This window comes from Macrotis lagotis, chromosome 1 (genome assembly GCF_037893015.1).
Source record: "Macrotis lagotis isolate mMagLag1 chromosome 1, bilby.v1.9.chrom.fasta, whole genome shotgun sequence".
NCBI classification, from domain to species: domain Eukaryota; kingdom Metazoa; phylum Chordata; class Mammalia; order Peramelemorphia; family Peramelidae; genus Macrotis; species Macrotis lagotis.
In genome coordinates this window covers 432,338,720-432,356,951 of record NC_133658.1, presented here as the reverse complement: position 1 = coordinate 432,356,951, position 18,232 = coordinate 432,338,720, and the positions used below count along the sequence as shown (strand labels likewise).

The 18,232-nt window shown below is 39.3% G+C and overlaps 1 protein-coding gene across 3 annotated transcripts in view; it reads right to left on the bottom strand.

Annotated features, from left to right (window-relative positions):
* The window catches only part of ASPG (asparaginase), a 130,191-nt gene extending 112,105 nt beyond the window's left edge, over nt 1–18,086 (bottom strand). For all 3 annotated transcript variants that reach the window (XM_074213218.1, XM_074213220.1, XM_074213219.1), the window contains exons 1-2: nt 17,999–18,086; nt 945–1,053 (exon numbers count right to left, since the gene is read on the bottom strand). In XM_074213218.1, the coding sequence (XP_074069319.1) occupies nt 945–1,053; nt 17,999–18,080 (191 nt within the window). In that variant the 5' untranslated portion in view covers nt 18,081–18,086. The remainder of the gene's footprint in view (nt 1–944; nt 1,054–17,998) is intronic.
* Nucleotides 18,087–18,232: the final 146 nt, after the last annotated feature.

The following is an 18,232-nucleotide window of genomic DNA, read 5'->3' as shown; positions in this document are numbered from 1 at the left end:
GCAATGGCACCAGTGGAAAAATATGGAAGTAACTTTTGTGATGGATTTATCATAAAGAATGTGATCCACCTGTGACAGAGTGGTTGGTGTTGGAACAAAGACTCAAGCACATTTTTTATTATCATTATTATTATTATTTTGGGGGGGTGCAGGGCAAATGGGGCCGGGTGGCCTGCCTAGGACCACATGTCATTGGGTGTCTGAGGCCAGATTTGAACCCTGGTGCTCCTGGCTCAAGGGCCAATGCTCTGTCCCCCACCCAGCCACCCTTATTATTATTATTATTATTATTATTTTTTATTTTATTTTGGGTCTTTTTTTCTTTTTTTTTTGGTTTTTGCAGGGCAGTGGGGCTGGGGTGGCTTGCATGTCACACAGCTGGGTGATTGTTGGGTATATGGGGCCAGATGTGGGCTCAGGTGCTCATAGCTCCAGGGCTGGTGCTCCATCCATTGTGCCACCTGGCCAGACCTACAATTATTACTATTTTTTTATTTTAATTTTTTCTCTCCCCTTTATTGCTCAAGCGAGTCTATATTTTTGGGGGGAGGGGGTATTTTGTTTACTCTTAAACAAGAATATTTTATTCATGTGTAAAAAAATATTATTTGTACAAAATGAGAATAAATAAATATTAAATATTTTGAAAGGGGCTTTGGAAAAAAGTGTGAAATGATATACTGATGTGAAAGAGAAGGAGGAGAAAGAAGAGAAAGGGTTAGAGTGAATGGGAAAGAAGGAGGAAGGAGAGAAAGTAGGAGGAAAAGAAGAATTAAGAGAGTTGAAAACTCTTGCCTTCTCTCTCCCTTTCTGTGACCATTCAGTCTCCCATATTCAGGCTGGAGTCTAGGCTGTATTCAGAGCTTCACTAAGTTTCTCATCATCTTTCCTCCTTCCCAGCCCAGACCATGCCTCATCCCCACACTCAGCCCTTTTGTACTCACGGAAGTGCCAGTGTGTCTTCCGGTAGCTGGTGTTCTCGAGAATATTCCTCATCATTAAACATGGGGAGCTTCCTCAGAGCAGTTAACAGATTGCTCCCAGGAACCAACACTAGAAGCAGAAGCAAAGAAGTGATTGGTCTGCAGAATGCCTTGACTCTAACAATCCTCCCAAGTTTGGAAAACCATATTATCATAAATGTATTTCATGGAATGTGACTATACCAAAGCAGTGAGTTTAAGTGGAAGAAACTCTGGACCAAGGGATCAGACCAGGCTTCTATTTCAGGTTGTCTTTAATTTTATGGAGTTATCTCGAGCAAATCAATCACTTCTCTCTTAGTCATAGACTACTTATCTATAAAGAGATATAATAATTTCTGTACTGCCAACTTCCAAGGGCTCTTATGAGAACAAGTTTTATAATAATGCAGTGGCTATTTCAGTAGTCAGGTGGATATAATAACAATAATAATAACATTTCTATAAAACTTTAAGGTTTACCAAGTGTTTTTCTTCTTATGAAAGTTTTGTATTATTATAATCTCCCATTTTATAGCTGAGAAAAAAAAGTTTGGAGGTGAAGAGATTTACCTTGAGATTACAAAGCTAATGAGTGTCACCTTTAAGTAAAGAAAAAAGCAGTGGACCTAGAATTGAAAGAGCTGGGATTGAAATCTGGCTCAAACCCAGACTTGCTGTATGACCTTGAATAAATCCCTTCTCCTTTCCAGACCTCAGTTTCCCCATCTGTCAAACAGGCATAATAATCCCTCCTTTCCTGTCCCCCAATGTATCATCAGAATCCAAGGAGAAAATACATGGGAAACTGTTTTGTGAAGCTACATATATATCCCACTATTATTATTGCTGTCATTTCAATCACATTTGATTCTTTATGAACTCATTGGGATACTTGGGGTTACTTAGCAAAGAGACTGGAGTTGTTTGTCATTTCCTTCTCCAGCTCATTTTCCAGAAAAGGAAATTGAAGCAAGCAGGGTTAAATGACTTGCCCAGAGTTACCCAGGTAGTAAATGTCTGAGGCTGAATTTGAACTCAATTCTTCCTGACTCTAGGTCCGGCTCTCTATCTACTATAGCACCTAGTTGTCCACTATTATTATTGATAAACATTTATGGAACATCTATAGAGCCCTGTGCTTGACTTAACAAGGGAAATAATGATGGAAAAGATGCTCCTCCATCCCCAATCCTCCCCCTCCATGAGCCCAATACTTTGAATTATGATAATCACACACAACCAATTTTAAAACAAACACAAGTCCAAGTAGTAGGCTTATAAATCCAATCTTTTCATGAATCAAATATTTAATAAGTGCCTCCTGCCTATAGACATGATAATTAGTTTTAGAGAGACAAAGTTTAAATAAAACACAGCATCTACCCTAATGGAATTTACCAGTCAAGCATGATGAGGAGGAAACTCAATAAGTCTATAAACCTGGGCTTTAAAAAATCTGCTTCTGGAAAGGATAATGATCATTATTGGAAGGGTTGTGGGAAATCTGGGACACTATTACATTGTTGGTGGAGCTGTGAACTCATCCAACCTTTCTGGAGAGAAATTTGGAACTATGCCCAAAGGGCAACAAAACTGTGCATACCCTTTGACCCAGCAATACCACTACTGGGTCTATACCCTGAAGAGATGATGTAAAAGGGTAAAAACATCATTTGTACAAAAATATTGATAGCAGCCCTGTTCATGGTGGTAAAAGAATTGGAAATCAAGTAAATGTTCTTCAAGTGGGGAATGGCTTAGCAAAATGTAGTATATGTATGTCATGGAACACTACTGTTCTATTAGAAACCAGGAGGGATGGGAATTCAGGGAAGCCTGGAGTGATTTGCATGAACTGATGCTGAGTGAGATGAGCAGAACCAGAAAAACACTGTACACCCTAAAAGCAATGTGGGGGTGTTGATCAACCTTGATGAACTAGCTTATTCCATCAGTGCAACAATCAGGGACAATTTAGGGCTCTCTGCAATGGAGAATACCATCTGTATCCAGAGAAATAACTGTGGAGTTTGAACAAAGACTAAGGACTATTACCTTAAATTAGAAAAAAAACTGTTATCTTATTGTCTGATCTTTCTATCTCTTATTCTTTATGTTTCTTCCTTAAGGATATGATTTCTCTCTCATCACATTCAATTTGGATCAATGTATACCATGTAAACAATGTAAAGACTGACAAATTGCCTTCTGTGGGGGATGGGGGAGGGAAGTAAGATTAAGGGAAAAATTATGAAACTCAAAATAAATAAAATCTTTAATTAAAAAAATCTGCTTCTGCTATTTAATAATCTGTGTGACTTTACACAAGTCACACTATCTCTTACAACCTCAGTTTCCTTATCTGTAAAATAAGGGGATCAGATAAAGTGATGTTTAATAATCTCTATCACTTTAATTTAGCTGTACTAATAGTACTGTTATTTCCGCATTTTCATCTGCTTTTAAAAGTGGGGCAGCTAGGTAGTGCAGTGGATAAAGCACTTGGAATCAAGACCTGCATTCAAATCTGACCTCAAACATTTGACTGTGTGACCCTGGGCAAGTCAAAACCCTAACAACCTCACACCTCACACACACACACACACACACACACACACACACACACACACACACAAATGACCAAGTATCATTTTAAAAAAGTAAATAATTTCTATAAACAAAAAAGTAGAGTAATAAAAAAGTAAACAGTTAAAGCATAAATAATAAAAAAATATAAATGAAAGCACAATTTACAATAGAAACTATAGAATGTGCTTGAACAGAGAAGTGGCATGGTCTCTTTGTGAATGAAAGATTATTCTAGTGATTTGTGAAGGACTGAGAGGAGGGAAGGGAACAGGAGAGGGAGGACCAGTTAGGAGACTTACAATAATTAGAAAGATAGTAAGTACCTATATTAGGGTAGTGACAGTGTGAAGAAGAGAGGGAAAGTATGCAAAAAGTGTCTAAGTGCAATTATGAGACTTTGCCAACAAAGGAAAATGAGAAACTAGGGAGAATAAGAAAATGGAAAAAACAGAATAAAAATAATTAGCAGGGGATAAAAATCTAAGAGAAGTGAGGATATAAGAAAGCACCCGGCTATTTTCAATGAATTCAAATCATCAAGTCCAGGTAAATCATGATTAGTTGTAGGAAGGCAGGCTGCTGCTCAATATATGGAAAACCTTAATAATTAGGACAACTCAAAGGAAGGCAAGGTGGCGCAGGGGATAGAGCACCAGCTCTGGAGTCAGAAAGACCTGAGTGTGTGACCTTGGGCAAGTCACTTAACCCCATAAAAAACAATAATTAGAGCAACTCAAAAGGAAAAATAGATCATTCATAAGAAAGAGGTCATTGTCACTCAGGATCAGACACTTAGAGATAGATGCTGTGTAATTCAATTCCCTCATTAAAAGACTTACCTAAAGTTACATTAGGTAGTAAGAAGCAGGATTTGAACCCAGCAGGATTTGGACTCCAAATCTAGCACTAAGACAATTTGTTGGGAATATTGTGGATAGGATGCTTAAGCTTAGAAACAGGAGACTGAGGTTTGAGTCCTGAGTCTAAGATTTATCTCCACAGTTACCTGTGGAGTCACTACTCTCTCTGAAATTGTTTCCTTCTCTAAAATAGGAATTGTTAAGAAAAGGAAAGCATTATGGAAATGTGAGCTAATATTGTGATAATGTCTTTACACTAATGATGTTGGCCTCTTGAGATCCCTTCCACTTCTAATTCTAGTTAGTGTTGCTTATATATACTGAAAGAAACACAGCAATAGGGATCATTACTACATCAAACAGTGATGTAAATAGTCAGGAAGATCTAGACTTAGATCTGACACCAAATAGTTGTGTCCCTAGGTAAGTCATTTAGCTCTCAGTGTCCAAAGCAACTCTCTGGAACTATACATTTTTAAAGCAGTTGCTGCTCAAGCTACATTGGTTCTCTATACCAGTGAAATCAATACCCACAAAGTGGAGCCAGAGAGCAGAGCCAACTGAACTAAGGACTCACACAGGCAGCCTAGTACAACCAGCTCCCCCTCTCCCCTTCTAGGACCATGGAAACTAAATGAAAATCTTAAGGATTCTTCCCTTTCTCCCTCAAACAATTGTCATGTTAGGCAGCTGGTTAGCAAATTGGACCCATAGTCAGGAAGATTTCAATTTAAATCTGATCTCAGATATTAATTGAAGACTCTGGTGGGGTCATTTAATCTCAGTCACTTCTAGCCAGTTCTCCAGTGGGAAGGATGAGTGGCAAGTGAGGACTCCAACCACAAGGAAGCCCAGTGAATGGAAGGCAGTCTCAGCAAAGCCCCACTCCCTTGCATGATGGACAGCTCCAGGATTCTATCCATGGCTCCAAGTTCAGGGCTCTCCTCCAGAGCTTAGAAAGTAGTCATGCCAGGTGCCACTCAGTTCACACATAAACGAGTTCAGCAAGCTCGCATGTACCACTCACTCTCCACCTGTTTGCTGTGTTTTGTCCTCTCTTTACTTCTTAGTCTCATTTACTTGGGAGTTTTCCCCTCCACTGCCCACCAGCCCCCTTAAAGGTCAGGGTCAAATGAAAAACTTTCTTGCCTTCTTGTCAAGTTCAAAATCCCTAGATTTGGGTTACTCTAGAAAAGGAATTTTGCCTGCACCAAAGCATCTCTGCACCCATTTTCTCCTTGTCCAAGTAATTTTTGAAGAGCTGCAGAAAGAAGCTTTACACTAGTGACAATTCACAGAAAAACAAAGCAAAGCTAAGTTATCAGAGTGAGCAGAAAAAAGTGGAAGGCTTTACTGAATTGCAACCAAGAAGGAATAGGCTCACAGCCTCAGATCCAGGTAGGCTATGATTTTGGGGAATCATACAAAAATTCAGATTTACAAACACATGCAAAAAGGGAAGTCTGTTGTTTATAAGTAGGATGTATTTTAAAATTTTGACCATATATATTGTTAGCCCAGTTAGAATGTGATCTCCTTAAAAATGGAGACTGGTTCATTTTTTGACTTTGTATTTCCAGGGATCAAGAATCTACATGTGGATTATTTGGTCTCATAAAAATTTTCTCAGGGAAGCCATGTGATGTGATATGCTTCGGTTTCTTTATGAGTTTTTCAAAAAAGTCATAGGCTCTTTGCAATTAGAAGGAAAATCAGAGATATTAATTAGGAATCTCCTCTTTTAGCGCTTCCAACAAATAGTCATTCATTCTCCCAAGACAGAAAACTCACCAGCTCCTGAATTCACTACCATCCATTCCATGAATGAACACTTTTTAACTGTTAGGAATAAATAAAAATTTACTATTCACCTACCATGTGAAAGAACTAGTGTCAAACACCAGGGATACAAAGAAAAAATTAAAAGAACCTCCAATAATAAGTTTTTTAAAAATAAGTTTTTATTTATATTATCTGTTTCTTACATTATCATAATTATCCCAAAGTATCCCTGTTCCCTTTCTCTCCCAGAGAGTCACCTCATGTAACAAAAAGAATTTTTTTTTAGGTTTTTTGCAAGGCGAATGGGGTTAAGTGGCTTGCCCAAGGCCACACAGCTAGGTAATTATTAAGTGTCTGAGACCAGATTTGAACTCAGGTACTCCTGACTCCAGGGCCAGTGCTTTATCCACTTCACTACCTAACTGCCCCAAAAAGAATTTCTGAGAGAGAAAATAGCTATTTCCTTTTTCTTTTTTTAGAGTGAAAATGGGAAAAAACTGCACAACTGACACAGAAAAGTCCAAAAATATGTGTAGTATGTAACACCTGTGGAGCTTCCAACAATCTTTCCATTATACCACACTGTCCTTTAAGCAGCATTCCTAACCAGTATTCTCTGGTTTAACAAAATGCATTTCTAATTGGAATTCAGGCAGTATGACAAGATGGAAGGGAACACATCAATGCAATGTCTATTTTCCAAGTCAATTTTTTTCCAATGAGATATTTATATTGTCTTCTTTTTGTTCATTCTTCATTTTTGTTTTATTATATCTTGATTTTCCACGAAGTTATTAGCTTCCATTTGCTCAATTTTAATTTTTAAAGAATCATTTTCTTCAGTGAGCTTTTGTGCCTCTTTTTTCATTTGACCAATTTGGCTTTTCAAGGCATTCTTCAACTTATTAGCTTTTTGTGCTTCTTTTATCATTTGGTCTATCTGTTTTTTTAAGTTGTTATTTTCTTCAGGGTTTTTTTGTCCTTTATCAAGTTGATGACTTGTTTTTCATGATTTTCACACATCACTCTCATTTCCTTTCCCAAATTTTTCCTCTACCTTTCTTACTAAGATTTTCAAACTTCTTTCAGAGCTCTTCCATGGCCTGAGACCAATTCATATTTTTCTTGAAGGTTTTGGATGGAGGACCTTAAACTATGTTCTCTCCTTCTGAGTGTGTGTTTTGATCTTTCTTGTGACCAAAATAACTTTCTATTGTCAGATTTTTCCATTGTTTATTCATTTTCCCAGCCTATGAATTTTAACTCTTTATTAGAGTAGAGCTCTGCTTCCAGGGTGAAGGGCTCACCATCTCAAGCTTCTGGGGTTTTATGCAGCTGTTTTCAGTGGTACTTCTGAGAACTTGCAAGTTTCAAGTTCTTCCAGGGTAGTATGGTCTAAGGAGAAGTATTTACTACTCTATTAGCCTGTGCTCTGGTGTGTGAGTGACTCCAAGCACTCCTTTTCTGCCTTTTAACTGTGAGGAGGGTCCTCACTGCCCTGTAGCCTCAAGTCCTGGTGTCCTACTAACTGTTCCTTCACTCCTTGGGACTGTAACCTAGATCTGAGCCTATAATTTCCTTCTGACCAGTTTTGAACCCCCTTATCTTTTATAGATTGAGAGACTAAGAGTTCTGGAAGGAGCTGCATCCACTGCTGATTCAATATTCCCAAAACTGGTTTGTTGGGGCCTATGTGGCAGGTGATGGACTGTGCTCCTCTCTCACCCTGGTGCAACAAACTTTCCCTGCTGACCTTCTAAGTTGCCTTGGCCTAGAAAATTATGTTAATTCGTCTTTTTGTGGATTCTGTAACTCTAGAATTTGCTTAGTCATTATTTAAAGGTATTTGGGGTAAAGCTTGGACAAGCCCCTGCCTTTACTCCACTTCTGAGTTTCCTGACTCTTAAATCCAATACTTTATCAATCAGTCCCATCTCAGCCATGAAATCTCAGATTTCCTTGGTAAGGATTACTGGCAATAAACCAAGACTTGAAGCAAGAGGTCCTGAGTTCACTACCAATTTTTAATATGCTAATGAGGTTCTGACACAAGCAACAACTACCTGGAACAATGTCTGATCACTAGGAAAGGATGGGGAGCTTATTTCCCAAATCAGGAGGTTATGCAGCTGTAGCTGAATCTAGTCTGCTAATCATGTGTTGAAAAGAAAGCTTTTTGATTTGCTGAAAAGGCAATACAAAAGGCCTGTCAATTTGAGCTATTTCTTTTGCTACAGTTGTTTTTGCCCTCATTCAGTGATTCCTTCAGTCATGGCAACCAGTGAGAAACAGTTCTGAAAGAGGAGAATGTGCATTTCTGTTGTGAAAAGTGGAATCTCCACAGTGTAGAAAGTCCAGAGGATACTCGAGTCTGGGTTTCAGAGTCAACATCCTAGCAAAGCTCCAAGGAGCAAAGAGCGAATTTTTATAATCCCAGACCAGAAGAAGCTGAGACACAGGTTCATCCAATAGCCAAGTTTCATACATCTGGATATGAATTCAGGGTGATGAAGGCTATGTAGGAACTCAGCCAAATTGAGTCTACCTTTATTGAAGACCATGATGGCCAGGAGAAATATGCCTTCAGGTATTGGAGGGGAAATATTGGTAATTTGTTCTTGCCAAAACTTTAAAGTAAATATCCCTTAGTAAAAAGAAATCTACATAAGATGATCAAACAGAACTGGAGTGGTAGTAATGGACCCCTAAAGAGGGGAGAGCAACAGTTAATGAGGGTTCAAGTCACTGGCTGGCTGGACTTGGGATGAGATGACCTAGGGAAAGTCACTATATATTTTTGAGTCTCAACTTTTGCAACTATAAAATGGAATTCATAAAATTTGCATTTTATGGCTCAGTGGAGTATGACAATCAAATATGTCAATAATATAAAATTAAAACTCCTTCTGGGTATTCTAAAGGGGATGACACTTCAACCTCTCAAGGTACCCTAGGACCCCGGCAAGTAGATGTATCAGCCTGGCTCTACCAAGAGAGGGGACCAGAGCAATACCTCAGTACCTATGCAAGACATTTTCATTTTATAAGAGGGACCAGCTCTAAATTCTATAATACTGTCACTTCCCCATTCCACAAAGGATCAGCCTGAAAATATCACATTACCCTTGGTTTCTCAGTACAGTGATTCTCACAGTCCATTCCCCACCCCCTATCTCCCCATCCCTAAAGGTCATAGTCCAAATCTGAATAGGAGAAGGGTACATACCTCCCACATGCCCCAGGATTCTACAGTGTGTAGGGGCAGAGAGGTATAGAAAAGAACATTTAACTATTAACTGGCTGTTTCCTAGAAAGCAGAATAGTCAGGTCAAAGTTTAAGGCTAAAAGAGAGATATAATTTTCTATGAGAAATCAGCCCTAGAGGCAGGACAAGACCACAGAACTCAGGATACAAAACAGAGATGTCTAGAGCTAGAATGTAATTTAGGAGCCACTCTGTATAACACCCCCCCCCCAATACACTATAAGATAATGAATCCATCTCTGGTCCTGCTTTCTAACACAGCATTAGGAAAAAAGCACCAAACTTGGTACTCTCAGGATCTGGGTTCAAAATCCTAGCTCCACCATTTACTATGTGTGTAACATGAGACAAGACTAAGTTCTTAGCCTCAGTTTTTTCCATCTGTAAAATGAAGGGTCCGTGATGAATGGCCTCTAAGGTCCCTTCCAGTAGGAATTTAATAAAGAGTAACTGATTAATAGGTCAGCTAGGTAGTGCATTAGATAGAGTCAGAGGAACTGAATTCAAATCAGTCTTCAGATTCCTGACACTTAGCAGCTGTGTGGCCCTGGGCAAGTCACTTAACCAGAATGACTCTCAACCAAAAAAAAAAAAGAGAGAGAGAGAGATTTATGATCCTAATAATAGTGTACTACCTACCTCAAGAGGTTGCTGTGGGAATCAAATAAAATCATGATGGTCATTTCAACCCTGCAAGTCCTCTATTCACCAATATAGAAAAAACCCTTGTAACCTTAATAAATAGTTTTCCTGGCTATTAAGAAAACATTTTAAATGCTTACACATGTATAACCTATATATGATTGCTTCTCATTTCAGAGAAGGGGGAGAAAAAGAACTTTAAAAAATGTTTAAAAGATTATTTTAACATGTAATTGGGGGGCGGCTAGGTGGCACAGTGGATAGAACATGGGCCCTGGAGTCAGGAGTACTTGAGTTCAAATCTGGCCTCAGACACTTAATAATTACCTAGCTGTGTGGCCTTGGGCAAGTCACTTAACTCCATTTGCCTTGCAAAAACTAAAAACAAAACAAAACATGTAATTGGGGGACAGCTAGGTGGCACAGTGGATAGAGTACGGGTCCTGGAGTCAGGAGGACCTAAGTTCAAATCTAATCACAGACACTTAAAAATTACCTAGCTGTTTGACCTTGGGTACATTGCCTTGCAAACAAAAACAAAAGAAAACATGTAATTGGAGGAAGTATATAAACATATCGATACATGTATATATGTGTGTGTGTATGAACAAATATAATATGTATGTATGTTTTCCTACATTATTGTATGATTTTATTTAAAAATCCATCCTCTTGTAGCCACTCCTCTGGTTTAGGGTTTTTCTGCATTTAGCCAGGCCAGATCTTGGATGACAGTCTCCTATAATACCAGCAGTATGTGTATATAAGCACACAGTGAGGTTTACGAAGCATAATTCATTTGATCCTTGCACTATTATTCTCATTTTACAGATGAAAAAACTAAGATTTGCCTAGGTCACAGAGCTAGTAGTTGTTTGAGGCTTTCTGCCTTGTTGGGACCTGCCAGGCATAGGGATTTCTTTTTTTTTTTAGCTTTTTTACAAGGCAGTGGGGTTAAGTGACTTGCCCAAGGTCACACAGCTAGGTAATTATGTTTCTGAGACTGGATTGGAACTCAGGTCCTCCTGACTCTAGGGTTGGTGTTCTATCCACTGAGTTACCTAACTATCCCCAGGCATAGGGATGTGTTTCCCCTGTCGTTCCTCCCCACTCCCTCCCTAACCATCATGGAAACAATATTCTTAAGGTCCTAGGAAGGGAAGCTCTGGGTACCATTTCAGGTAGGATAGTGGGTATCTGAGGAGTGACCTTCTTGGAGCTTATCATCTCAGACTGAAAAGGTGAGCACTTTGCCATCCCTATGATTAATGCCATCCTCACCTGAATCAGAATCACAAAATCTGAGAGTTGGAAGGAACCACAAAGTCAGCCAAAACCAACAATCCTACTATAACATATCCAACAAGTGTTCATTCTGCCTCAGCTCATAAACCTTCCAGTGAGTAGAAATCCACTCCCACCCAGACAGTCCCTTCTACTTATCAATTTGTAGACAATTATAACTGTTAGTCAGTTTTAACATAGAGCTAAAAACTATCTTTATCTAACTTCTTTCTCTAATTTGTGTCCATCCACTGAGTATCAAGCAGAATAAGCCTGTTCCTCTTCCACATAACAGCCCAGATTGAAGATAGTGCTCATGTGTCCCTCTCTTATCAAATATTCTCCAAAATAATTGACACATCTTATTATCCAACCAATAACTCTGTTTATTGTTCTACAGTCCCTTCTTCAGCCTGATATGAACTTTCTCTAGTTTATCAGTGAGTTTCCTAAATTAGGGTCCCAGAATTATCTCCACATGGGTCTGTGGAGAGTAAAAGTCAGCTCAAGGTTATCATCTCCCTAGATCTGGGCAGTGCTTCTCTTCATGAAGTTTAATACTATTAGTTTTCTTGATCACCATGACACACTGTTGAATCACATGGATCTTGAGTTCCACTAAAGCCCACAGATCTTTTCCACATAAACTTATCCTTTAGCATTTTTTTAATTGTGCCTATTTTTGAATTAACTGGCAACCACTTCACTTGTCTCTGAAAAGGGTATCAGTAGAGACAAATCACTATTGGCAGCACATTTTAGCAACAGCAATACTAAGATTATATTGTTTTTCTATCTATAGTTATGTGAAAAAATGCTCTAAATTACTATTGATTAAGTAAATGCAAATTAAAACATCTGAAGTGCCATTTTATATCTATCAGACTGGCTAACAGAACAGGAAAATGATGTTAGAGAGGATGTGGGAAAAGTGAGACTCTGTTGGTGGAGTTGTGAATTAATTCAACCATTTTGAAGAGCAATTTGGAGCTATGCCCAAATTGCATCTTTGATCCAACAAATACTACAAGTAGGTCTGTCTCCCAAAGAGATCATAAAAAAGGGAAAAGGATTCATATACAAAATATTTATAGTAGTTCTTTTGTGATGTCAAAGAGCTGGAAATTGAAGAGATATACATCAATTGGGGAACGGCTGAACAAACTGTGATATATGAATGTAATAGATTACTATTATGCTGTAAAAAATGATGAACGGGGGCGGCTAGGTCTCAGACACCTAATAATTACCTAGCTGTGTGGCCTTGGGCAAACTACTTAACCCCATTTGCCTTGCAAAAAAAAAAAACCTAAAAAAAATGATGAACAGGCAGGTTTCAGAAAAAACCTAGATATACTTACCATGAATTGATGCTGAGTGAAGTCAGCAAAACCAGAAGACCACTGTACATTGTAACAGCAACATAGTGTGATGATCAGCTATGATAGACTAGCTCTTCTCAGCAATACAGTGAGTGACCAAAGACAATTCTAAAGGGTTTGTGATGGAGAATGCCATCCACATCCAGAGAAAGAACTATGGAATTTGAATGCAAATCTAAGCATAAATTTTTAGGGTTTTTTTCCTTTCTTGTGGTTTTCTCCTTTTGCTTTGATTTTTCATTCACAGCATAACTAATATAGAAATGTGTATACCATGGAATGAGGAGAGGGAAGGGAGATGAGAAAAAAATAGAACTCAAAATCTTACAAAAAGGACTGTTGAAAACAAGCTTCACATGTTATTTGAAAAAGTAAAATACTATTAAAATCTCAAAAAAGAGCACGCAAGATATTAAACTGCCAACCCTGTAGTGTATCTAAACAGAGAGGAGTTTGCTCAAAGTCACGGTCATGGTTTTAGTCACAAAGCTAGTATCGAGAGGTGGGATTTCAACCTGGGTCACTTCTGACTTCAAATCTAGCAGTTTATAATACTACTGAGTTGCCTCCCTGAATATTCAAAGTATTAGACTTAGGTCAGGACCCCTGACTCTGAAACTTCTTAGTTGTGTCACCTTGGACAGGTTTCTGTATCTTAGCCTCAGTTTCTGTCTAGATAAAGTAGAATTAATATAATTTGCATTATACCTCATTGGGGTATGAAAGTCAAATGGGATGACAGCATAAAATTAAAATTGTTTTGCATGAATAAAATCTTTGAGACAGAATGAGAAGAGAAATATATGGTTGGTTAGAGTGGGGGGTGGAGGTGGAAAGGGGGACAAACGGACTGTTCCAAAGTCCTAATGCCTTTTTAAATCATTAAAGCTTATAACAAGATATTTGGAACATCCTGCATTTGTTTTGAACATCACTGATAGAATATTATTAAGTCAATATTTCTCCAGTCTAAAGTTCTTTTTAAACTTATCTAAGTGAAAACTCCATGAGTACTTAAATCAAAAAAAAAAAAAATCCTTTCTTAAGCCCTTTCTTTCAGAAAGTGTGTAAAAGGTCAAGAGTGAAAGCTTGAAGACCCAGGAAATGGATTAAGAGAGGTAACCAGATTTAGGATAAGAAACATCTCTAGGCTATTTAAAATCTGGCATTCCCCAGGGCTAAGAGTTATGGGGCCTCCCAAGGGCAGTGCCCTCTTTCCCCATTTCCTGATGGGATTTGGGTATTGATCACAGGGAGGAGAAGGTCCCTTTGATTATTAGTGGAGAGCCTTGGACAATAGTAGTCAAAGAAGGAATGGAGAAGTTTTAGGAGCTTGAGTGATGGAATAGAATATTAAATGAAAACTGAATTTTGTCATATTGTGACCTTTTCCTTGTTCAAGATTTTTATAAATGTTATTTCAAATTTCTGTCTCTCATCTAGAAATACTTGAATTTAGAATAAATTTATTTTTAAAAATTGGTTTGGGCTCACATCTAAAACTAGAGTAGCATATTAATCATAATTTATATGAACTGATAACACTAATTGAAATAAGTAGAACAAAACAGGTGAATAATCACAATGACTATAACAAGATAAATGAAATAAAATCACCAAAAGGATTAGAAAACCTATAAAAATTCTGGAGAAAATATGATGAAACATAAATCCTCTCCTTCATGGCAGAGAGGTAGAACATTAATTAGAATGGCTTCTCATCATCAAGTATGATATAGGATGTTTTCATTTAATGGTTTTCTGTCACAGGGGAGAGATCAGTCTGGAGGGGGTTAAGAAATGATCAATATAAAGAAGAAAAAGTATGTATAAAACCTTTTTTCTTTTTAAGAATCAAATGGAATAAGGCATTTTATAAACCTTAAAGTGTCATATAGAAAGGTTAGTTTTGTTCCTTCTATTGCATACAGGAAACATCCTTTTCAGAATAGCTTTCTACATCTTCCCCCTTTCAATCCTGGTTCTCTGAACTTTGGAAGAAAGTGTTCAGGGCCTGATCCTCCCACCTAGAAACAGCTCTGTTTACCTAGTGAAATCAAGAGTTGTTTTAACAGTGACATTCCAAACAAGTTTGCTGTGATCGATGTCTCCAGAGAACATAATGACCTAGTTAATTATTAATGCCTCAAGTTAGGTGAGATGAGGTGGATTCAAAGAACCATAGAACTTTGGAGGTCAACTAGTCCACCTTCTTCATTTGACAGAAGATGCTAAAACCCAGAGTGACTTGCCCATCACATAAGGTCAATACTAGCGATAATAGTTAAAGGTGATAATGATAACTCTGATTTCAAGTTTCTTGAAGTTTAAAAAAAAATCACTTTTCCTTAAAACAACCCGGTGGGATAGTAATCATGCTTACTATCCCTAGGTCAAGGGTACTTGAACTGGGGTCCATAAACTTTAAGATATGGATATGGATATGGATATGGATATGGATATGGATATGGATATGGATATGGATATGGATATAGATATGGATATGGATATGATATGGATGTGGATATGGATATGGATATATAGATATTGATATTGATATTGATTATGGTATTTCAGTAAAATTGGTTTCTTTAGATTCTATATCTCTTCTTTTATGCATTTGAAAACATTCTTCTGAGAAAGGATCCATGAATTTCACCAGACTACCATAGGGTCCATGTTACTCTGCCCTAAAGACTCAAGAAAGAAGTCATTTATTTGTCCAAGACAGCACAGCTAAAAAGTGGAAGCCAATATTAAAGTCCAAGTTTCTAGCCTCCAAATCCAGTCCTTTCATAACACCAGAGCTGTCCAAATATAAAGACTTCTCTCAATGTACACAAGACCAAGAACCTCATCAAAGCCAAAATGTACCATACAATTTTTCCCCAGAAGCTAATAAGATGAGGAGGAGGGTAAGAGAGAGATGAGGTCCAGAGATCCAGGGTATGATAGAGTTCTCCTTAGCCTGCCATAATTCAGGCTAAACAACTAAGAAGCAAGGGGAGACCTTGAGGAACCATCTGACAGTGATACCTTTCCTCAAAGTACACACAATCATTCAGAAGCCTTTATTAGAGGGCTAACGTGAGAAGCAAATAGATCTGAGTTGGATAAACACTCCCTGCCCAGTTTACATTTGTATTCCAAAGAACCAGGGGATCTGGCTTCTTTCTTCTCACACTCCTTAGAATCCTTAGCTTCCTTCTAAATATAGACTTGTATGTGTTACATGATGCTAGTTCCAATAATATGTAAGCTTCCCCAAGGGCAGGGACTGTGTCCATTTGTCTTTGCATCCTCAGCATGTATAATAGTTCCTGAAATATGATAAATGTTCTTTGCTTCTAGTGATGTTTAACAGACACTGGATTTGAGACTAAAGTCACTAAACCTCCCTCAAAAAGTAGCTATGAGGATGAAAGATGAATTGAAAGGAAGGATAAAAGTGTCTATCATGTGCTAGTCATTGTGCTAAGCCCTTAAATATGTTGTCAATTGATCTCAACAACACCCTTTAGAGGCAGTCACTGTTATCCCTACTTTACAACTAAGAAAACTGAGATAGAAGTTAAAGTAACCTGACAAGAATAAAAAACCTAATAAATATCTGAGCCTAGATTTGAACCCAAGTCTTCCTGACTCAAGGACTGTGTCAATCTATTCATTATTCTGTCTAGATAATTCTGTGCATTACTCTGTTATTTTAGAAAGTTATCTGTGGCACTGAGAAGCTGAGTTGCTTGCCCATAGTCCCACAGTTGGTGTATATCAGAGGTAGAATTTGAACCCAGATCTTTCTAGCAAGGATGGCTCTCTATGCACTATGCTGTTCTGACTCATCTGGAAGGGCCCCTAAATACAACTGAATCAAATACTTGCCTTTTACAGAGGAAGAAATCAAGAATCAGAGAATGGAAGAGACTTAGCCAAGGTCACACAGTAAGATAGTGAAAGATTTGAGAATAGAATCAGGCTGGGAGAAGATAGTCCTATTAACTGGTCAAAAATTATGTTTGGCACTTAAAGTCCATTCAGACCTACCCCCCCACTACCCCTCCCCATCACTTCAGTCTTCCTGAATTTTATATCTCTCTACCTACTTTGATCTGATACTGGCATCTCTGAACTTCTACAAACAAGATATTCTATCTTTTAGCTCCAGGTATTTTATTGTCCTCAAAGACTAAGAATGCTCTTCCTTCTCTCCACCTCCTGGTTACTTCAAGTCCCAGATAAAATCCCGCCTTAGGTAGGAAGTCTTTCCCAATCCCTCTTAACTCTACAGCCAGCTTCTGTTAATGATTTATCCTGTAGAAAATTCATTGTATGTATTTGTTTGATTTTTGTCTTCCCCATTATATAGTGAGTTCCTCTGGTGTTTAGCACATGGAAGTCATGAATAAATGCATATTGACATATTTATTTTTTAGCCTCCTCTCAGGCAGCCTGCATGAAGTCAAAGATAAGTGAAGACTACAGACATTTGGTGTGGCCAGAGAGGGCTCTGGATACCAGAGAAATGCTTTGCCTCTTGGGTAGCCTTTAACAAGTCAGAGAAAGTGGATCCTGGATCCACTCCTTGTCCCTGCGGCATGTCCTCCTTGGGCAAGTCACTTCATTTCTCTTGGGTCTAAGGCTCCTCTGTCTGTGATTTTTACAATGCCTAAGCTCCACATAGATGATCCTGAGATGAGACTTCAGCTGGCACTGGAAGATGAACTGAAATCATCCAATTAGGGAGCTGGGGTAAGGGAAGTGTCGATACAGGGAGAGGGTTGGCAAAGTTGAGAAAGTCTGCTCAAGGAAACCAGCTTACAGGTTAATGCCAGAGAAGGTTAAAGTCAGAAGGCCTCATTTTTATACATGAGGAAATTACAGGCCAAGTTTAGAAGAAACCTGCTCAATGAGGGCTGAAGTCCCCGAAGCCACCCGGCCCGGAGCTGCCTGGATGGAGAAGGCCCCCGCCACTCTCCCCCCGGATTGGTGCTGAGGAGCTGAGCCTGCAGCAGGGGTGGGGGGCCCGAGGGGACCCGGGGGGGGGGGGTCCGAGGGGGCAACGCCAGAGGCCGGCCTCCACCTGCATCCCCGCCCCGGGCGGACTTGAGGGATTCGCGGCCCTGGATGCTGGGGGATGGGAAAGTGAGCTGGAGGAACTGGCCCCCACACATCACCCCCCCCACCCCGACCACGCCCCACACATGACCCCCCACCACCCCCCGCACTCACCGCCCTTCTGGCTCCGCATGCCGATGGTGCCGCCGGTGTAGATGGCCAACAGCCTCCGCACAGGCTCCCCGGTCCGCGCCATAGCCAGCCCAGTCCTCGAGTGCCCGGGCCCCAGCGAGGGCTTGGGGGAACTGCCCCCAGGGGTGCCCGCCTCCGCCCCGCCCCCATTCCCCGGGGCCAGATAGGCTGCATCCTCCCCCCATCCAGGCCAGAAGCGGAGGGTGGGGGAGGGAG